The sequence below is a fragment of the Aulostomus chinensis genome, chromosome 5 (assembly GCF_037954235.1).
Source record: "Aulostomus chinensis isolate RoL2024-O1b breed Wild chromosome 5, RoL_Achi_v1.0, whole genome shotgun sequence".
Classification (NCBI taxonomy): Eukaryota; Metazoa; Chordata; class Actinopteri; order Syngnathiformes; family Aulostomidae; genus Aulostomus; species Aulostomus chinensis.
Window position 1 is genome coordinate 28,302,274 of NC_141324.1, and position 19,181 is coordinate 28,321,454.

General features: G+C 47.1%; 2 protein-coding genes across 11 annotated transcripts in view; one reads left to right on the top strand and one right to left on the bottom strand.

Moving 5' to 3' along the window:
- Window positions 1-16,282, top strand: LOC147262051 (inactive double-stranded RNA-specific editase B2-like). 3 transcript variants are annotated; one of them, XM_086204434.1, is made up of 11 exons: window positions 1-159; window positions 4,569-4,649; window positions 4,965-5,150; window positions 5,277-5,911; window positions 7,254-7,371; window positions 7,909-8,077; window positions 8,856-9,013; window positions 9,356-9,509; window positions 9,794-9,975; window positions 10,183-10,364; window positions 11,011-16,282. In XM_086204434.1, the coding sequence occupies exons 1-11, from the start codon at window positions 63-65 to the stop codon at window positions 11,167-11,169; spliced, it is 2,121 nt and encodes a 706-aa protein (XP_086060560.1). In that variant the 5' UTR covers window positions 1-62; the 3' UTR covers window positions 11,170-16,282. The 3 variants fall into 3 exon arrangements, with proteins under 3 accessions (XP_086060560.1, XP_086060559.1, XP_086060561.1); XM_086204433.1 differs by having other exon boundaries at window positions 4,965-5,911; XM_086204435.1 differs by lacking the exon at window positions 1-159 and adding an exon at window positions 1,051-1,278 and having other exon boundaries at window positions 4,965-5,911.
- Window positions 15,382-19,181, bottom strand: part of LOC147262052 (WD repeat-containing protein 37) — a 15,561-nt gene continuing 11,761 nt past the window's right edge. For all 8 annotated transcript variants that reach the window (XM_086204443.1, XM_086204442.1, XM_086204438.1 and 5 more), the window contains one exon: window positions 15,382-18,963. In XM_086204443.1, the coding sequence (XP_086060569.1) occupies window positions 18,832-18,963 (132 nt within the window). In that variant the 3' untranslated portion in view covers window positions 15,382-18,831. The remainder of the gene's footprint in view (window positions 18,964-19,181) is intronic.

The following is a 19,181-nucleotide window of genomic DNA, read 5'->3' on the forward strand; positions in this document are numbered from 1 at the left end:
CTTCACCGAGCGTCCTTTCAGACAGGAGACAAAGTACAGGAAGGTAGAAGAAGAAAACCTGGATGTCGGCGGTGCGTGGAGCCAGCAGCTGGAGCATGGAGAGGTCGGACATGAAAGGGAGGTCCAGGAGGAAGAGGAGGAGGAGGTGTCAGGGCAGAGGTTGGTACCACAGGCGCCTGCTTCATCAGCAGGTTTCCACACGAACACTGTTGAATGAGTCCGAATCGTTTCGTGAGAGACTGTTTTTTTTTTGTGGCATCCTTCAAACCTCTCAAGCAACATTTATTTTTTAATTGAGTAATCTGCTTTTTTACTGATTAAAAGTATAAGCAGAATTTTATGCTCCGCTTAAGTTTGTTAAAGTCTGCATTTACTCGGCTCACTTGATGTTGTGATGCTGGTGTGCAGCTCTCATTGTGAAACAAAGAGCAGGATTATTTTTGCTCTCATGTGCGTCCCAAAGGAGGAGAAATCCTCTCGTAGGCGTTCTAACTTAAATATGTTTATGGTGATTCAATTTTACTTTGCTGTATTATGGAGGCAGATATAATCAGATTTTCTGGGTGGAACCTCAGTGGCTCCACAGGGGACTTAACTTATTGTATTTATGAGTTTTTACATTTTACGGTCGGTGGCAGTCAGGAGCCTGGAGAGGCGATTGTGTTGCTGGCCTCACCCTCGGTGATCCTCACGCCAAACAGGAGCGTTAGCCTGAGAGGGGCGGAGGAGGGACGACCTGGAGGGCATGGCCAACCAGAACTAGATCCCATCTGGGTCTGGGAAAGCAAGCCCGGTGGCAGACTTCACCCTGGCCTGTATGACAGAAGAGTGAACCCCTGGCAAGCACAAGCTCCCTACATGTTGACCCACACTTGCTGGACCCTGAACGAAGAACACCGGCGGCTCCTTGTGGGAGAGATGTGGGCGTAAAGGGAACAAAATCTGAGGTGGTGAGAACTGCCAAGCTGAGCGTTCCAGCTGGAGGTAACGAGCATGACTGGCAACACCTGAGGTTCATGAGAGGTCATGAACCCACAGGTGAATCAGATCACCATGATGACCGCAGCAGCAGAAGAAGAAGTGCTGCTCACCTCCCGTCCCTCTGCCCTCACCTGTGGACACACAGTGTGTTGTTGAACCAGGACAAAAGCTGCTTTATCTTGCTCCCATTGCAGGGGGAGAAGGTCTTTGACAGGCGTCCAGCTCTCTGACAACACCTATTCTGGAAGTGGAAACTACAAATAACCTCCAGTCTGGTGGAAGGGGAGAAACCAGACAGTATGTAGAGAGATCTTCTTCCTCCTCAGAATGCACTTTTATGCTGTTTGTCCAATCATTTCCAATGGAGACGTCTGTGATAGCCAGCGTGATTTGGCGAAGCTTCACATTCTGCTTGTTTGAAGTCCAGTATCTGTCTTGAGTAACATTGAAAATGTTGCCATGGATTTTGAAGAGACCAGGCACAGTGTTGTAGCACAACAAGCTACCTTGTTGCTAACAGGCTACCAGCGGGCTAAATAACAGGCTTTTGCTATCTGTGGGTGTCAAAGATGTCAGTATCACGACAGCTTGGGGTCATACAGAGGCTGGTAGCAGACGTGTCTGACTGAGAACTGCGGCATGTTAAAGGCACCAAACATACGTATGTGGAAATGACCAGGCTCCATATACCCACTAATCACACCTGGTAGTACACCCCTCTGATTGATATGGTAGCTTCTACCAGGAAGCGCAGCATATAAATGGTCACATACTGGCTGGTCAGTTTGTATCATACACTTTTCTGTACATAAATGAAATGTGTCCTCATGATGCGTCTGGTAATCATAATTACAGTCTTCTGGGCAACAGGTCAGCCTTTGAGGATTAAACTGGCATTGTTCTCCACATGCTAATCCTCAGTAAACACTAGAGATTAATCCATGATGGCTTTTGCATTAAGACCAATGGTTATTCAAAGTGCACTAAGCTTATTCCATTTTCATTAATGACCCGCTGGCCTTTTTTGTATGATGGGCTGAAAGCGTGTCCCGTTGGAAAAATAAATGCTTCCAGAAAATCATTACTCAACGTGGCTCCTCAAATCCTGCGATTTTAGGGGCCAGGGTGCACTTAGCTAATGTCTCCGCTGCATCCAGCAAGCAACTTTAATATCAGCTGTCCCTTTAGAGACGGAGAGCAGCGTCTTTTCTGTTTACAACTGAACTTGTTGAAGGCAACACTCGTACCGAGTTGTCCCTCTACATCGACGGTTGGTGACCGGTGGTTGGGTGACTGTGTTGTTTCAGACATTTTGGCAATGACGTATAAATATTCAAGTCGCTAAAGGGGAAAAAAAAAAAAAACATTGAAAATTAGAGCAGAAAAGAAACCACAAAGAGCATGAAGTCACATGAAGGTTATAAGCAGCATAAATATTTGGGACCTGGAACAGCATCCTCCCTCAGTTCATCTATTCCTGAACCGTTAGCTCGACATGCTAATGTATTATGGTCATGAAAGTCCATTTGAAAAACAACCAAACATGAGCTGGACCCTCATGACTACATTTGCTCGTGAAAACATGCTTAACTGGGACATTTTAGAAATATATAATACCTCGGACACAAAGTCTACAGACTGCACGATTTAATTACTTTGTTAATACGATTTTCCAGATGATGGGGTGAAGTTGTTGGATTTTCAGTAAAAAAAAAAAAAAAAATTTGGATGTCAAATCCCCTTCTGTTGGCTTTTCAGTGAAATTAACAAACTGTCATTTGTTGGCTGTAAAATGTAGATGGTGGTGGTGGTGGTGGTGGGGGGGGACTATTTGATTGTCCTGCTTTCTGTGAGGATTATGATTGTCCAGCATGGAACAGACAGCTGCTGTGTGTGACGGCTCTGTCGGTGGTTTCCTGATATCGTGCCATGCTGTTGGACGTACTTTGGATGCATTTTGAGCTCCGTCGTGGAGGCAAACTTAGTGGGGCATGTCAGAGTGCAATTTCGCTGATGGATTCAGCCATTGCTACACTTCTCTGGGGCTCAGGCCTCATGAAAACATTAACAATATGGTTTGTGTTCCCATTTAGCTTAATTGCAGGAATGCTCAGTTGGTAAAATGCGGCGCTAACTCAGGGAGCGTGAGGGGCCTCGTTGCCTCCGCAGATCAGGGATGTCTGGTGCTAATCACCCACTAACAGGATCAAACCACCAGGTCGCCTCAGTGCTGCCTTGACCAAAGATAAACTTTCAATTCTGCTGCAGATCTGTGTCACATGATTGAAAAAAAAATGGGTTTTTTTCATGCCCTGGACATGTTTTTTCCATACAAATCTTCATTCAGTGGATTTGATGGGCCGTGACACACGAAACAGTGCTTAGTTCAATCCACCTTTCAAATGGATACATTGAAAAATGTTTTTTGAAATTTGAATATCTATCTGTCCCTCTATCTTAGACGCCACTGGTATGGACAGAAGGAGTCAGTCCGTCCACCAACCCAAAAAACTAAATTGTAAACCTAAAATGTAACAAACGTCGTTAAATTCCAGTCGACAGATGAATTATTCTAAAAGAGTTTCCATATTTCTTTGCCCTTGAGGAAAGACAGTCCACACTGCAAGTAAATGAAACCACTTGCTAATAATTATGCTTAGCAAATGAGATTATCCTCAGCTGTCAGACCACACACACACACACACACACACCATGTCTAATTTAATTATTCTATTAAATAAGATTCACTAACGGGTAGAGGGAATCCAGAGGATTCTGAGTGGAACTACTGTGGAATAAATGACTCTTGGCCTAATTCCTGCTCTTTAATCTCAGATTTCTCCTGAGAAAATGTACAACTATTCAACAAGTTTAAGTACCTGCTGTTGATACTCCGTGATACTTTAACAGATGTACGACGGCGAGAGGAGAAGCAAAGTGAAAGCGCAAACGACCACCCAGGATGTTTTCTCTGTTTTCTGCACTCCGTGCCACTGACACCTGGAGACCGGAGCCATTTTGATTCTGGGCTGTTCGTCCGTCCCATTCTTGTTCGCGTGCATCTGGAACGTCCACCGCTGTACGAACTGAGACGTTTCTGATTTTGATGGTGGAATGACAAAGAGAAGGTTACTGTCATTCGTTGCATTCTCAGGCCAGCGCAGAGACATCGTCCCTGCCTCCCTGGCCGTCTCCTCTCTGCAACCTGCTGTTTGCTTTTGCACCACTGGACTCGGACTTGGCACCAACTGGCTCCGAGTCCCTCGAAGACGATGGAGCTTCTCACCAGCCTCCCTCCTGAGGAAACCCATTTCGGCTGCTTGTATGGCCGATCTGGTTCTTTTGGTCATGACCCAAATACTGTCTTACTGGGTTTACAGGACAAGGCTTCATTCAGTTGAAGCTCTCGCTGTGTGAACATCGACCCGCAGGTTTCAGTCAGAATTATCAGACCATCACCATACATGTGTTAATCTCTATTTCATTATTTCAGTACTGCAGCGTCGTTACTAAATGACTGAATCATCAGACCTCCATTGCGTTACTTGGCTGCATCACTGGTCCGTATCTGTGGTTCTGTGTTTCAGGACAAAGCAACACGTTATCACCCCTCCACACCCCAGTCAGACCAACTGGAGCTTTACCAGCTGAGAGCACGGACAATTCAGGTAAGAATGTTTTATCCTCTTGCACCCAAAAAAAAGTATTTTGCTTTTCAAATACTCACAAAATGGCGTCTTGATCTCAGGAAACCTTTCCCCCTCTTGAATTACTTCTCTGTGACTCCAGAATGCAGAAAGAACCAGCCATGTATATTTAGCTAGAAGCGAATGGAGACTGACTGCCAGAAGAAAAACGTTCCCCTGCTGGTCTGGCTCTGGGGAAGACGGACAAAATATATATTTCCAAAACAAAATTTGAGTGTTCTTAGTAGATCCCACGCCGATGCCTGCTACTCAGTGATCACTGGGATCTGTTCACAGGGACAAACAGCTTGGAGGTGAAGGAGAATCAGGATGACAAAATCCAGGTGGGCAGCCATCTTCTTCGAAAGTATCATCCAGCGATGTGTTGCACGACTTTCTCTGGGCATGGACCCAGAGCTCTGAAGAGGAAGCAGCCCCTGGTGGACGGGAAGGACCGTCTGCTCCACCAGAGCCCCTCGATTGGTAAGCGAGCTGCCTGGGCTGTCTGTCAGAAGAACCCCCTGGTGCACTTGAATGAGCTGCGACCCGGCCTGCACTACGAGGTCGTGTCAAAGACTGGGCTGCTTCACGCTCCGGTGTTTTCCGTAGGTGTGGAGGTAAACGGTGTCCACTTTGAGGGTCAAGGACCCACAAAGAAGCAGGCTAAGATGAGGGCTGCAGAGGTGGCTCTCCGCTCCTTCATCCAGTTCCCAAATGCCTCCCAGGCTCACGCCACCCTGGGGAACGTCACTGGCTCTCCAGTGGATTTTACAGCAGATAAACTGGACATCCCTGAGGTGTTCCTCAGGGACTATGAGCCGTCACTGAGAGAAAACTCTGGTCTCCTTCACTGCAACACAGCAAGGACGCACAGCTTTGCCAGTAAATACAACCACAGACAACTTGTTCGACTCACGCTGGATTTGGTCTCCTCATCCAATCCAAAAAGAACCCTTGGAACTTCACTTTTAGAGCATGTCAGTCCAGTGGCAGTGTTGAATGAGCTGCGACCAGGACTCCGCTACACCTGCCTGACCGAGAAGGTTCCCGGCAGGCCAATGAGGAGTTTTGTCATGGTGGTTCAGGTGGATGGGAGGGTGTTTGAGGGGTTTAGTCACAGTAAAAGGCGGGCCAAGGCCCAGGCAGCCACAGCCGCCCTACAAGCGCTTTTCAACCTGAGCTTGGGACCAGAGAGGAGAGTGATGGGCCTCCAGGGCGCCGGAGAGAAGAATCAGCTACCTCAGGTGAGTCCTACGCCTCCTGCCTCACACCTATGAGTTACCACCAAAGATGGGAAGTACAAATACCTGGTAACTGTACATCTTTCAGGCATCTGTACTTTACTGGGCAATTTATGGATCGGACAACTTTTAACTCTTAACTGCCAACATTTTCACCTTGAATTGTGTTGAAACAAGTAGTTCTGGGGGTTATTAACCACTTCTTTGTGTAGTTGTTGGGGGGAAAAAAAATCTTTGGTAGTGAGTATACTATGTGACATCGTGGACAGTTGACACAGGGACACACCACAAATCCTGGTGATGAGGTCAAAATGTCAGAAAACAAAGCACTTGCAGTGACGCCAAGCTCACCGCCGGCCTCCTCAGCTTCTGCCAGTCCTCCAAAGGAGTTGATGAATCAGTCTGAGGTGCACCAGACGACAACAGCGTGGCCACCATGTCTCGGGGCGCCGTCCTGCCGGTCTGTAGCATCCAAACTACTTGATTAGGACTCTCCAGCCTCAGAGAATCATCATCTTTTCGCCGTCGTGTTTTTATGAATCTGTGAAGAGGAGAAGGCAACATTTTGGACGTGAAAATGGATTTTGATGCTGTGACTTTTGCACCGCAACTGCAACAAATGAGCACTTTGACAAATCTTCCTCCTGGGGAGGGTGAGCTGTCAGTCAGGCAGCTCGATGCATTAACCAAGATTATTGCAGCACATTAGGGGTGAAGCAGACCAAGGAGACAGAGGTGGAGCGAGGAGGCGGTGTGAAGAGCATAATAATCTGACAGATAATTATTTAACACGCTGATTACACACGACCTTGTGCCACTGTCATCCAGAATATGTTGAGCAAAGACAGAAAAATGAAGTGAGCACGGCAGGAATTGTCGGGAGAGTACAGGAGGGTTGTTGGAGCAGGATGGCTGAGGACATGAGAAGCTTTACCAGGGTTTTAAAGACGTTCCTCACACAGACACGATCGTGTGCTCATCAGGTGCTCAGCGTTGGCTGGCTTGAATTCATGAGTGACTTTTCTCCCAGCCGCATCGTTGCTGGTAGTTCCTGGAGACCGAAGATCAGCTCGGAGCTCCACAAACGCTTTGGTTTGAGCTTCAAACTACAAATTTAAACCTGTTCCAGTTCTCCATGCTACATGAGTTGGTGTCCTTCCAACAGCTGGTTCTCTGTCCCTGATTACTGGCATCAGTGTTCCCCGCGAAGTGGGATAAGAGGAGGTTTTGGGTTGTTTTTGACCAGGTAGTAAAGGTCAGGACTTGTTCAAACCCTGATAAAACCTCAGAATGAACCACCGCCTGACGGAAGAGCACATGGACGTAACTTGTTTTTCTTCTTCAGTTCTTCGCAGAAACCATCTTCGGCCTGGTGAGACAGAAATACAGCGAGCTGACCGGCAGTCACCTCTCTACCTCGCACTCCCGCCACAAAGTCCTGGCCGGCATCGTAATGACCAGAGGTGAGCGCTGGCGACTGACGGGGTGGTCAAGACTGCAACAGCAGCAAAAATAGACAGACTTCATAATTAGACTGTTCACTTTAGTTTAGTATGTTGTTTTTTTTCATGTTTTTCTGGTGTGACCTCTGTAGAATTCTGATGTTTGCATCAAGGCTCCTCACTACACGGCCGTGGGTGAGCTGGAGGACAGCAAACAGTTGCAGTTGTAGCTAATTAATGCAGAACAACAGTTACATTTTTTTTTCAAATAAATGAGTTTCACCCTCCTGCTCATGCTCAAGTTCACTAAAGTTTCAGTTGAATTGGACTGAAGATGCTGAATCATCAGAGGAAAACTAATACAGGGAAACAAACATGTTCTACCTTTCAAACCCGGTATGAGGACTGCTGGCTGCTCGTTACTGCAGTGACGCAGGAGCGTCGCAGTCCCTCGCATCAATCCACAAGTCAGAGAGACGAGCAGTCATCAGGTTGGACAGCAACACATCCAGCTGATGTCCTCCCTCTCTTCTCTTCTCCGTGTCTCCTCTCGTCCAGGATTTGATCTCAGATCAGCAGAGGTTGTGTCTCTGGCCACGGGGACAAAGTGTTTGGACTCCGACGGTGTTTGCAACCGGGACTATACAGTCACCGACTGCCACGCTGAGGTCATCGGCAGAAGAGCGCTGGTTCGATTCCTCTACTCTCAGCTGGAGCTGCTGCTCCGGTACAATCTTAGTGTTTTACCATCAGAAATGTTGTACCTCCACCAGCCAGCAGGTCAGAAATCAAGCCTGATTTGAGAAAAACAAGGTTTATCGGCTACGGCACAGAGAAAAACTGCACTACCCACATCTCTCAATGATATGAGCAACGTCTGACTGGTGGAGTTCACTGTTACCACGGGAACGCTGACCAAACTGGTCATTATCAGCCATCTGAAGCTCTCCTGCCACCGTTGAGATGAACCGATGAGAAACTTGAATATTTTAGATGGTTTTTTTTTTGTTCACCGACATCCGGTTCAAATAAGTTGGCTACAATAAAAATGGTCAGTTGGTCACGAAACATCTTTGTTTCAAACAAGCGTTGGGTCTTCACGGAGAACTGATGAAAAATAACGAGTAGTCATCAAAATAAGTCAGAAGCACTCGTATATTACTAGAAATAATACTTGAAGTGATTTGTGAAAGGAAATTAATCGTGCAGGCTGAGTGATGTTAAGCAGAGAAGATGGTTATAAGATGGTTGACTTGAGCGCTAATAGGCCTCAGATACGAGTTCACAGGTCCAGAGCTGAACTGAGCTTCTGTTCCATCATTTGGCAGCACTGAAGGTCGATGAATGTCAGTCGTCACAGCAGAGGAAACACCGGTGACAACTTGTGGTTTTTATCCTTCGTAGTTTGAAATACTGCAGAGTTTGCGGCCCTCCTCCCGCCCTCACAGCTGACGTCAGTGTCTGGTGTTGGGGGTGACTCCTCTTCCTCTCTGTTCCCTCTGAAGCCAGCCAGCAGATGCGGAGGAGAAGTTGATCTTTGTGCCAAGTAAAAGCTGCGGTGGCGGCTTCCGGCTACGGGACGACGTCCTCTTCCACATGTACGTCAGCTCGTCACCGTGTGGAGACGCTCGACTCAACTGTCCGTACGAGGCCACAGCCACATGTGAGACCAAGATGCTTTCAGATGATGATGATTCTCACAACCTCGTCTTGTAAATGTTATTTTTTAACTGGAAACACTGTTGTTGGGAGTGAGACTCGCACATGAAGTCGTGTCTGCAGTGAATTCTGTCCACTTTCTTAAATAAACATTCACTTTTACTTGTAACAGAGTATTTGAGCTCCGGGTATCCAGGTTAAACCACCTCGTTAACTCCTCAGAGCACCAGGCCGGAACTCTGGAGCCCTGCTGAGCGCGTCTTTTCTCCTGAGTCCGTCTCTGTCAGCTGAGACGTTACCAGTACGTTAAAGCAGCAGCTTTCCTGAACCTTCTTCCTCTTGTCAGATCCCAGCAGGAGGGTTCGCTGTCACCTCAGGGTGAAGGTGGATGGAGGTGAGGGGACGTTGCCCGTCACACCACAGCGAGCCAATCAGAAATGGAAGGGCTTGTCTCCGGGTAAACCCCTCATCGCCATGTCGTGCACGGACAAATTAGCAAAGTGAGTCAGATGTTCATGATGATCAGGGCAGGGATGCACCGATTCCACGTCTTTTCAGACTGAGGGCTTAAATTTGGGCTCTTGCTGAGTTTTAATAGAACGTTAAATGCTAAAAGAGTTCTTACAGTTAATTAAGTTTGTTTTCATCAGATGTATGAAATCCCATTTTGTAATTAAACATATAACGGCGCTGCGTTTGTGCCAACCTGCCCCGCAGCTCGCTGGTGTTGCTCCTGTAGTTTCAAATTTTGAGCGGAAATTTTTTGTTGTTGTTGTCCCAACAGGTGGTGCGCTGTAGGCCTGCAGGGGGCACTGCTGTCCCACCTGCTGGAGCCGGTTTACCTGCACAGCCTGACCGTGGGGACGCTGAGCCACACGGGTCACCTTGGCCGGGCCGTGGCCCGCCGCCTAACACCTGTCAAACACCTGCCCTTCCCCTACCGACGCCAGCAGCTGCTGCTCGGCTGTAGGTCCAGATGGCTTCTACTCACATGCCTGAATCTGGTTTCAGGTGTTTCCAGAGTCACATGTCACAGAATCTGTTTGGTCACTTCGTTAACTTAGATTATTAGCAAAGGCGTGGGAGCCTTAACTGGTTTTTATACTGATAATATCTGCAAAAAATCCGCTATCTTGCATCTCTGTAATCTAGAACTGATCTGGACACTTGCAGGTCTGAGCAGCAACGAGGGTCGCTGGACCGGGAAGGCGCCGAATGTCAGTGTGAACTGGAGCCTCGGGGATGGAGGTTTGGAGGAAATCAGCACCTCCACAGGGAAGAGGAGGGTGTCGGGGGCGCCATCACAGCTCAGCAGACGCTCCCTCTTTACTCGCTGGCAGAGGCTGCAGAAGCAGGTGAGTCAGAGATGAGGAAGCACCTGGGCAGCTGCAGGGAAGCAGGAACCCTGCAGGGAGCGAGTACGCTGGAGCTCCTCCCAGTGTCACGGCCTCAGAGCCGTGGACAGAACCTAGAGGACGGTGGCGCCCTCTTGTGCCATGTGATTTCAGTTCTATGACAACAAGCAGTAAAGGATGCTGCATTCAGGTCACGTGGGAAAGAACACAAGCAGGAGTTTAAAGAAGGTCAGAATGATGACAGTTCAAGTTGGTGGTTCAGTTCAAGCTGTTAGGCATTATTAACCATCAGAAGTATGACATCAACACAGAAAGCGTCTCGAAGTCTCGCTACAGTCTGTAAAGAGATTCTCATGCTGACATCATCAGTTACCTAACACAAAGTAATTTTGTAGTCCAGCAGGAAGTTAGCATCTCCACAGTTCCCTCCACCAAAGGAGGCTTGCTGGCAACCCAGGTTTTGCTGACACACTAACACGTCACGTTTCACCGCTCTGGTATTGACTGAGGAATTTTATGTCAACAAACAATGAAAACATCGTCAGCTCTTGTTGGAATTCTGAAAACTTTTTCCCCCAAACTTGTTCCTTAGCTGTCATCGGACCACAGCAAATGCTATTCCTGTCTTTCTTTCTCTGTTGGGCAGATATTGGGGACAGGAGACGCCACGAGGACATATTCTGGTTCCAAGATGGCTGCCCAACGCTACCAGAGGGCCATGCAGCACTTTACTGGCGCGCTGCAGGGGGCGGGGCTTGGGCACTGGATCAGAAACCCTCCTGAATGCCATTGTTTTAGCGTGTGAGAGGGGAAGGAGGAGGGATTCGCGCCTGCATTAGAAACTGGCGTTCTGAAGTGGCGAGCTGGTTTTCCTTCAGAGAGAACACAAATATCTCAACTGTCATTCATTGATTCCACATTAAACTTTTCCCAAAAGCAGGAGAACACCAAAGACCCCCCCCCCCCCCCCCCCCCCAGGACCCAGGGAATTTTATTTGCCCTCCGTGACAGCAGAGCCATATTGTTCTTGTCAGAATTGTTTCTGTGGCGTCGCCACGTGTTTGTAACACATGGCGACGCCACCACCACCACACCCCGGTGTTGCCAGGTCTGTGAACACGATGTGTTTCAGAGTTTGTAACTGACGTTTTGTGTAGTTTCTCTCCTGTAGCGTCCAACAACGGGAACAAGGCGACTATTCCTGGTTTCAAGGAAAGGTGAAGTAAGAAAAAACTCTGTTTGTAGGGGCGAGTTACTGATGAACAAACCATCATTTTTGTGTGAACTAACCTGCGTATTATTTTGTTGCTTTGGCTGTTTCTCTGAGGTGATGATGCTTCACCTGTTTCTCTGAGGTGATGATGCTTCACCTGTTTCTCTGAGGTGGTGATGCTTCACCTGTTTCTCTGAGGTGGTGATGCTTCACCTGTTTCTCTGAGGTGATGATGCTTCACCTGTTTCTCTGAGGTGATGATGCTTCACCTGTTTCTCTGAGGTGGTGATGCTTCACCTGTTTCTCTGAGGTGGTGATGCTTCACCTGTTTCTCTGAGGTGGTGATGCTTCACCTGTTTCTCTGAGGTGATGATGCTTCACCTGTTTCTCTGAGGTGATGATGCTTCACCTGTTGAAGTGTTTGACTGGTTTAGCTCGATCACTGTTGTGAGAGCACGAGGTTCAGCAGTGGTGAAGGGAGAAGTTCACCTCCCAGACTTTGGTCGGTTGTGGTTGAAAATGATTGTTGTGAACGTTGCAATGTTTCAGTCGATGAGTGAGGAAGAAAAAGTGAAACGAGACACTGGAGCTCCCGCAGCTGCTGGGGAACAGATGGACACTACAGATCAGCACAGGGATGAGGCATGTTTGTAGTCCCAACCGGAAGTGGTCATCTCCTGGTTCCTCCCCCAGCAGCCAATGGGATCGCTCCATGTGACTGTGGGTGATTGAATCAGTAAATCAGCTCTGGTGAACAAAAGTTGATCTTCCAGGTTCAGTTCCTCAGGATCATCCTCACTAGTGAACCCCTCTGATGATGCTGGAAGACTGAATGCAATGGTTAGTAGTGCTAAGCTAAAGTTAGCTTATGAAGGAGTGACACCAGGGTCACATGACTTCCAGGTCACCACCACTAAGCTTCAGGCTTCTTGTGTTTCCCCCCGATGACCTTTCATGACCTCCACCACCTCTGTAGGCTCCTTCAGACTCTTGTTAGCGACGTCTGAATTTTGTTGTAGAACCACACAGTAAACTACTGTAGCCACTGACCTTTTTTTCAGGAATTCAAGCAAAAGAAAGCCACCTGGAGAAGGCCGCTGACTCTTCAGGCTCATTCTAGGCTGGTCTGTTTGGTTCCTGTTCCTGTTCACACTGGGACTCCTTTAGGTTTTAAACTCATTTTTTCCCCAAGCCTTCAGGTGATCTTCTCTCCTCTGCTCAGGGGTGGGGACACACTGCAGGTGACATGAACGTTTCAGTTTTCTCTCTTTTTTTCGTCCTCTTTGTCTTCTAAACATTATTTTATTATTATAGATACTAACAATATCCTAAAGCCTTTTTTTATTTCCAGAAAAGTGGAATTCTTCAGTTATCTGTTTATTTCTCAAAAACATTCCAGGGTAAGAATATCAAGAGCTCTAGCAGTTTTGAATGTACTGAACTTCTTAACGATGGAGGGATGCACAGTTTACAGCGTCTAGATTGGTCGCACCTATTTTTGTCACTGGAAATAAACTGTTTGTTAGATTTTGTGTTTGCGGATCTTTATATCTGTGGATGAGGCTCGTGAACATCTCGTGATTTACATCATCCTTCACACCAGTTTGGGTGTCAAATGTCATTTAAAAATTCAAACAGTTGTTTACTTTTCCAAATCGTTTATCTGTCAGTGCAGTGGTACCTGGTCCATGAACCTAATGCGTTTAAAACCGCGTCACAAGTTACTTTCCTACTCCTCCAACCCGCCGCCGCAGGTTCTGGTTTGTCATGTGCCTGCAGTCTACAACTTCACCACTAGATGTCAGTAAAGCTTTTACACTGTGGTCAACATGTCTCAATGCTTTGAGAGAGAAAATTATTAATGGAATTAAACAGGCTCAAGTTTCAAGTGTTTCAACAGCACTGACGTTTATTTGATGTGGTCTTTACAGAGCTATAACCCACACAAGTGCGGTCAGTCCAGCCAACAGGTGATGCTTTCTGAGAACGCGCACGCGTGTGTTTGTGTGTGATCACACCCCACACAGACGGGCCACAGCTGTACGCCGCGCCAACATGGCCGACACACTGACGTCATCCCAGTGTGACTGAACATTCAGAGAGTGGTGATGGCGACAGAGTGGCTCAGTCGCCGGAGAATGCAGTGAAACTGGTTCACAACCGTCTGAGGAAGAAAAGATCACGAGGGATCAAACACTGACAGAATACAAACACGCCCCCAGAAGTGACGGCGACTCGGCAACAGGTCCTGAAAGAAAAAAAACTCTGACCACAGAACGACGACAAGCGTGACTGAGAAAATGAGCTCAGATTTATGTGGCTGTGAAACGCATGAACCCAAACATGGTCATCAGGAACCTACGGAGGCCTGCAGGGGCCGCGTATGAATCAGAACGGGGATCAGGTTAGTTTGTGGCTACTGTAACATATTGAAGCCATGAATGAATTAGAGCAAGAGAACAAGTCACAGCCATCCGCAAATGAGCGTGAACAAGTCCGATAGCGTCTCCAATTAATACAATTATGGGAACAAATTATATCTTAGAACCACTTTTATGTCGTGGCCACCAAACAGGGACTATTTTCTCTCTCTGCGTCCCTCCAGGGCTCCGTAGGAAACAGGAAAGTGGATCAGAAGCGTTTTGAAGGCTGTTAAAAGCGCTGCAGCTGAAACAAACCCCACAGAAAAAAAAACCTATTTCCTGGATTTACTACAACTGATATCATACAAACGTTAGAAACTGACATGAGACTTGACTGAGCGAGTTTCTCCTCATGTCCTCAGTCAGCGAGATGATGAAGTATTTTGGGTATTGTTAGAAATACTCAGAGAAAGGCAGCTGTCACGAGTTGCCACACACAACCGGAGAAACGGCGAGTAAACACGGTTGTTATACACCTCCGTCATGTTACTGCTGGAACACGTGAGGCTCGTTGAAACCCACGCTTCACCACGAACACGCGGACCACAACCAGCTGAGCAGTAGAGATGCATGACACTGGGAACCTTCACATTTTTGTGTTTGTACTCCATCCTGGTACTTCTCATGTTCAAGTCATGAAAAGTCACATGACCGAGTTACGTTTGCGTCATTTAGACTGCGAATGTTTGTGGTGGAAAACTCCACGTGCCCACAACATCAACACACTGGCTCCAAATGTTAGTTCGTTAGGCAGCCGGCGTCAACACTGACTGCAAACTGACATCAATATGAGAATAAAACGTTAAATCCCCTCGAACGGACGATCGTTTACCAGGACTGATAAATAGCATGCATCCCTCACTATTAGACATCGCTGTGGATCATAAACAGACCAACAATAATGCAGTGAAATCCTTACACACGCGCGCGCACACACACACACACTAAAGCCTCTCCTGTTCACTTGGGTGCAGCTTTTGCTGTCTAGTGGCAGTGGGGAAGCGAAGCAGGAGACAGAGAAGGCATCACGACACTGTTTCAGAGAACCACAACAACAACACCACCACCAGCACCACAACAACCAACAGTGACACGGTCCAGACCACACGACTCCACACGAGTGACTAAAGGGCACTGCGATCTACTAGAAATAATAAAAAAAAGTTCTCCTGCATTTTTTTTTGTCACGATCACGTCGAGTGTTGCTGAACCTCGTCAGAAACACTTTGAAGTCACGTTTGAAATCCGTAGCCGGTTTCATTGAGGCCGGCTGATGCTCGCCATCTCACACACGCCGGTGCCAGCTAGGCCCCAACCAACCATAACGCCAGAGACATCAGTGGCTGTGGACAGCCCACCCCCCCCCCCCCCCCCCAAAACTTGAGGTCCTTGCAGGGTCCTAGCAGAGGGCGCTGTGCTCCAGCACTGCTTGATCATAGTTTCAACCATAAATGTCATTTTACCGTTGAACAGTAAAACGTTCAGTCAAATAATGTGTTGCTACGTTCTTGCTTTCTTTCATCAATTTATCTATTCAGAGCAGTGTTTATACTTCGAGGGGGTGTGATGAAGAATCAGGTGTCAGGTTTCAGTTGAATCCCATTTCTAAACAAATGATTTTCTTTTGTGACGAGCTGCCCTGAATACTTTCTCTTTTCTGCTCATTCCATCTATCACTCCACGCCCGTAGGGGGCAGCAGATGACCAGGATACTGGGGTGTCCACCCCTGACAAACAGGGACGTGCTAACTTGCTTAGCATGAGCCAGAGGTTGATTGAGGTCTCAAACACTCACACACGTAGCGCTGCAGCCAACAATTACTTCTGTTCCTAATCAATCCAGGACAGTTATTTTCGCAGTTTATTGATGACAAATTAATGAAATATTCAAAAATTTCAGCCAATGTTTGACACTTTTGCTTGACAAAAAGACGGGCACAATTAAACAAGTGTCCCGCCCCCAGCTGGCCACACCTCCTTCACGCTCCAGTGACTTAGTATTTCCTCTTACAGTTGCGCTATGAGACGAGCAGCGGCTGCAGCCTCACAAACGTTTGTTTTTACGGCAAACACATTCATTAAATGTGCCGACGAGTCTTCTGATCGTTAGTCGTCAACATCGAAGACATTCGCCTGTCAATCAAACTCCTCACTTCCTCTCACTGAAAACCATTTCTGTCTTTTGCTCACAAAGACACCACGTTACAGTGACACACAAAGAATTATTATATTCAAAAAAACATCCTTTCACTTTGGCAGATTTTCCTTTACTTTTTTTTTTTAAACTAACATCTACTTGACATTGCTGGATAGGATTTAAATTCATAATACACAGTGAATTGGAATCTACATCATTAAAAAGAAAAGCTTTTATTTTAAAGTGCACAATTTGAAAATGCCTCTCTTTTTTTAACACTGACAAACAGCAGCTCAGGTTAGTTTGAGGGCTCATGATCAACCTGTCCAGCCGATCGTCCACGTGATCAATAAATCAACATGGTATTGATACGGTGGCGCCCGACCTCCTCCTGGCTTCAGCGGCTACACTGCAGTTTTGTTGTGTTTCCAGGTTTTTCCGACATTTTTCATCAGTCACTCAAACATGTTTGGCGTCACTCAAGTAAGAAAGTGGGCCAGGAGAGCAGAGACTCGACCTACGGTGGTTTGACTCGTGGTTCTAAGTTAACAGGAACTCACCCACCAGGAATCGTTTCTGACCTCTTAATTCAAATGTTTTCTAATTGTTTAAGACAATTAGAAAAGACAGGAAATGTTAATTGGTCAAAATGTTTGTTTCTTCCAGGTTTCTGATATCCGTAATGTTCTAAAAGTCCAGACTTGCATCCCAGCAGCAGAGCCACTTTTCTAGAACCTGGTTTTTAACCTGCAACCAAACTGACACTGTAGTTCTTTCAGCGGCCATCTTGCTTTTGTCTACAGAGTAGAACTGAGCCAGCGGCGACATTCACCAGCACTCAGCCGTTCACGTCCACCACCCGAGTGTCAGCTGTGAGTCAAGCTGCAAATGTGCATTATTCTTGTTAAGAAACACGTTAACGACTATTGTAACATTAAAAATGTGCAACTCCTCAGCTGTTTGTTCCAAAAAGATAATTATCTGTCACAGTTTGTCTGATAATGTGGTCGCCAGCTTCAGCAGTGTCCCCGGCTCACATCTCCTACTCTTCAGGTTCATATCCGAGGATCCACCGTCTACAGACAGAGGCTGAATATGTCTCAGAGGGAGAGGATCAGATTTGTGCAGCAGCCCTTTAAGATCCCAGTGACAGTTCGCCGAGAAAGTGGGAGGTGAGGGCAGCCAATCACAGAGTAGTAGTTAAATGAGGTTGCCAGATAAACAACGGCAACCGATCGCCGTCAACTCATGCACTTGCATAAATAATGAGGTTGCCAGATAAGGACAGAAACGACCCAATAGGGACAAACGACGCATTCTAAACCCAACATGGTGACATAGCGGTTTCACAGAGCCTTTCGGAAGGTTTGAGCCATGACAGACCCAACCATTTTTTGTGGGGTTACATATCACACCACAGAAGAAGAATTAATACCCCGTTCAACCTCTCAATGGCACCTTTAAAACTGTACTACAATATGTTAACTACTCATGATGTTTCTGACAGTGACACCAATAAATGCTCTGATATTCGTTTTTAATGATATATCTTCTGTAGAAAGGGGATTTAGTTTGGTTGTACTTTTCTTTATCGTCCACAATGGTAGACAGAATCATAATCAACTTGTAATCCTGCCACTGAAAAACAGTGATAGGATCTTTTGCAGTCAGGGCGGGGCTGGCGCTCCCTGGTGGGGGGGCGATGGAGCGTGAGGTAGACAGGCGGATCGCTGCGGCCGCAAGTTTAGACCGAAAGAATGAGATGTGGCTAAAATGAGCTTCCTGTGTAGGGAGGCTGGGCGTGGCCTCAGAGACACAGGAGCTCTAATATCACTCGCGCTTCCTCAGTCAAAACGTGCTAATACAAGGTGGGACGGGGCTAGCTGATTAGCATGCTAACCGCAGAACATCTCTACAACGCAGGACAGAGATATCTTTGACACAGTTACTTCTTCACATTCTGTGGACAATTTTTTTGCTGATTATTAGACGTAAACTAAAATGATGACACAGGCGCCCTTAAACTGAAAAAAAAAAAGGAAAAGAAAAAAAGCATCGCGGTCGAGGAACAAACGAGCCTCTGAGGCCAGAATACAGAGCTGAAAGCAGTTTTGGGTTTTTTTGGACCAACAGCTGCAGTAAAAAGGATGTAGTTTGAAACAAAAAAAACTGCGTTCTGAAATGCACACAACATGATTTCAGACGGTCAGTGGGTTTTCCTTTAAAGCAACAGTGCGCCTCTAGAACCAACACAAATCTGCTGTTAGTGGCACAAGTTTCTCATCGCTGTGACGAGCAGACAGACTCAAGTCTTTCTGATGAAAAAAGAACCCACTTTTACGTCTGTGCCCCCTCCCCCCTCCCCCCTCCCAAATAAAACCCCCAAAACAAAAACAAAACCCCACAAATTTCATTGTGTGTTAAGGACACACACAAGGCATGTACTGTGTGTAGGTTGGCGGATGTGTATGCGCGGGTCATTTTCTGATCCCCTCCGCCAATCTGGGGGGGGAGGGCTCGTCGATCACTAAACTCCTGTGAGCTCAAATGACCCCTCCCTTCATTGCTGAAAAGAAACTGGTAACCACATGTGACATTTTTCCACAAATCTTTGTACAGACAACATTTTAGCCTTCAGATGACGAGCATTTGATACTCTGAGGACAGACGTGGGGTGGCGTCTCACAGCCGGCATCACTTCTCCTGCAGCAGGGCCGTGATGTTGATGTTCCAGCCGATGGCCTGGCGGTCGAAGCCACACGTGAACAGGTTGCAGGAGGTGTTGTCCTCACACCAGGCGGAGCAGCACACCATGCGCCGGTGACCCTGCAGCAGACAACACAGCTGCTGTTAAACACAGACACCAACACACGAGAGCCGGCGGCCAACAGAGCTCCTCCCACTGCACGCGCCTGTGTACAGACGGGGTCGTCAGACCTGAGTAAACATGCTAGTAAGAGAACAGATGAAGAGTCGCCTTCCTGTCATTTCCCGTTGCAGTGAACATCACAAGAGAGAGGATGTAACGGTGTCGAAACAGCAGC

Coding starts and splice junctions, on each gene's coding strand:
- LOC147262051 (XM_086204433.1), top strand. CDS start 63: ATGTCGGCGGTGCGTGGAGCCAGCAGCTGGAGCATGGAGAGGTCGGAC. Junction 5,912..7,253: donor AGAAGAATCAGCTACCTCAG/GTGAGTCCTACG, acceptor TTTCTTCTTCAG/TTCTTCGCAGAAACCATCTT. Junction 7,372..7,908: donor CGGCATCGTAATGACCAGAG/GTGAGCGCTGGC, acceptor CCTCTCGTCCAG/GATTTGATCTCAGATCAGCA.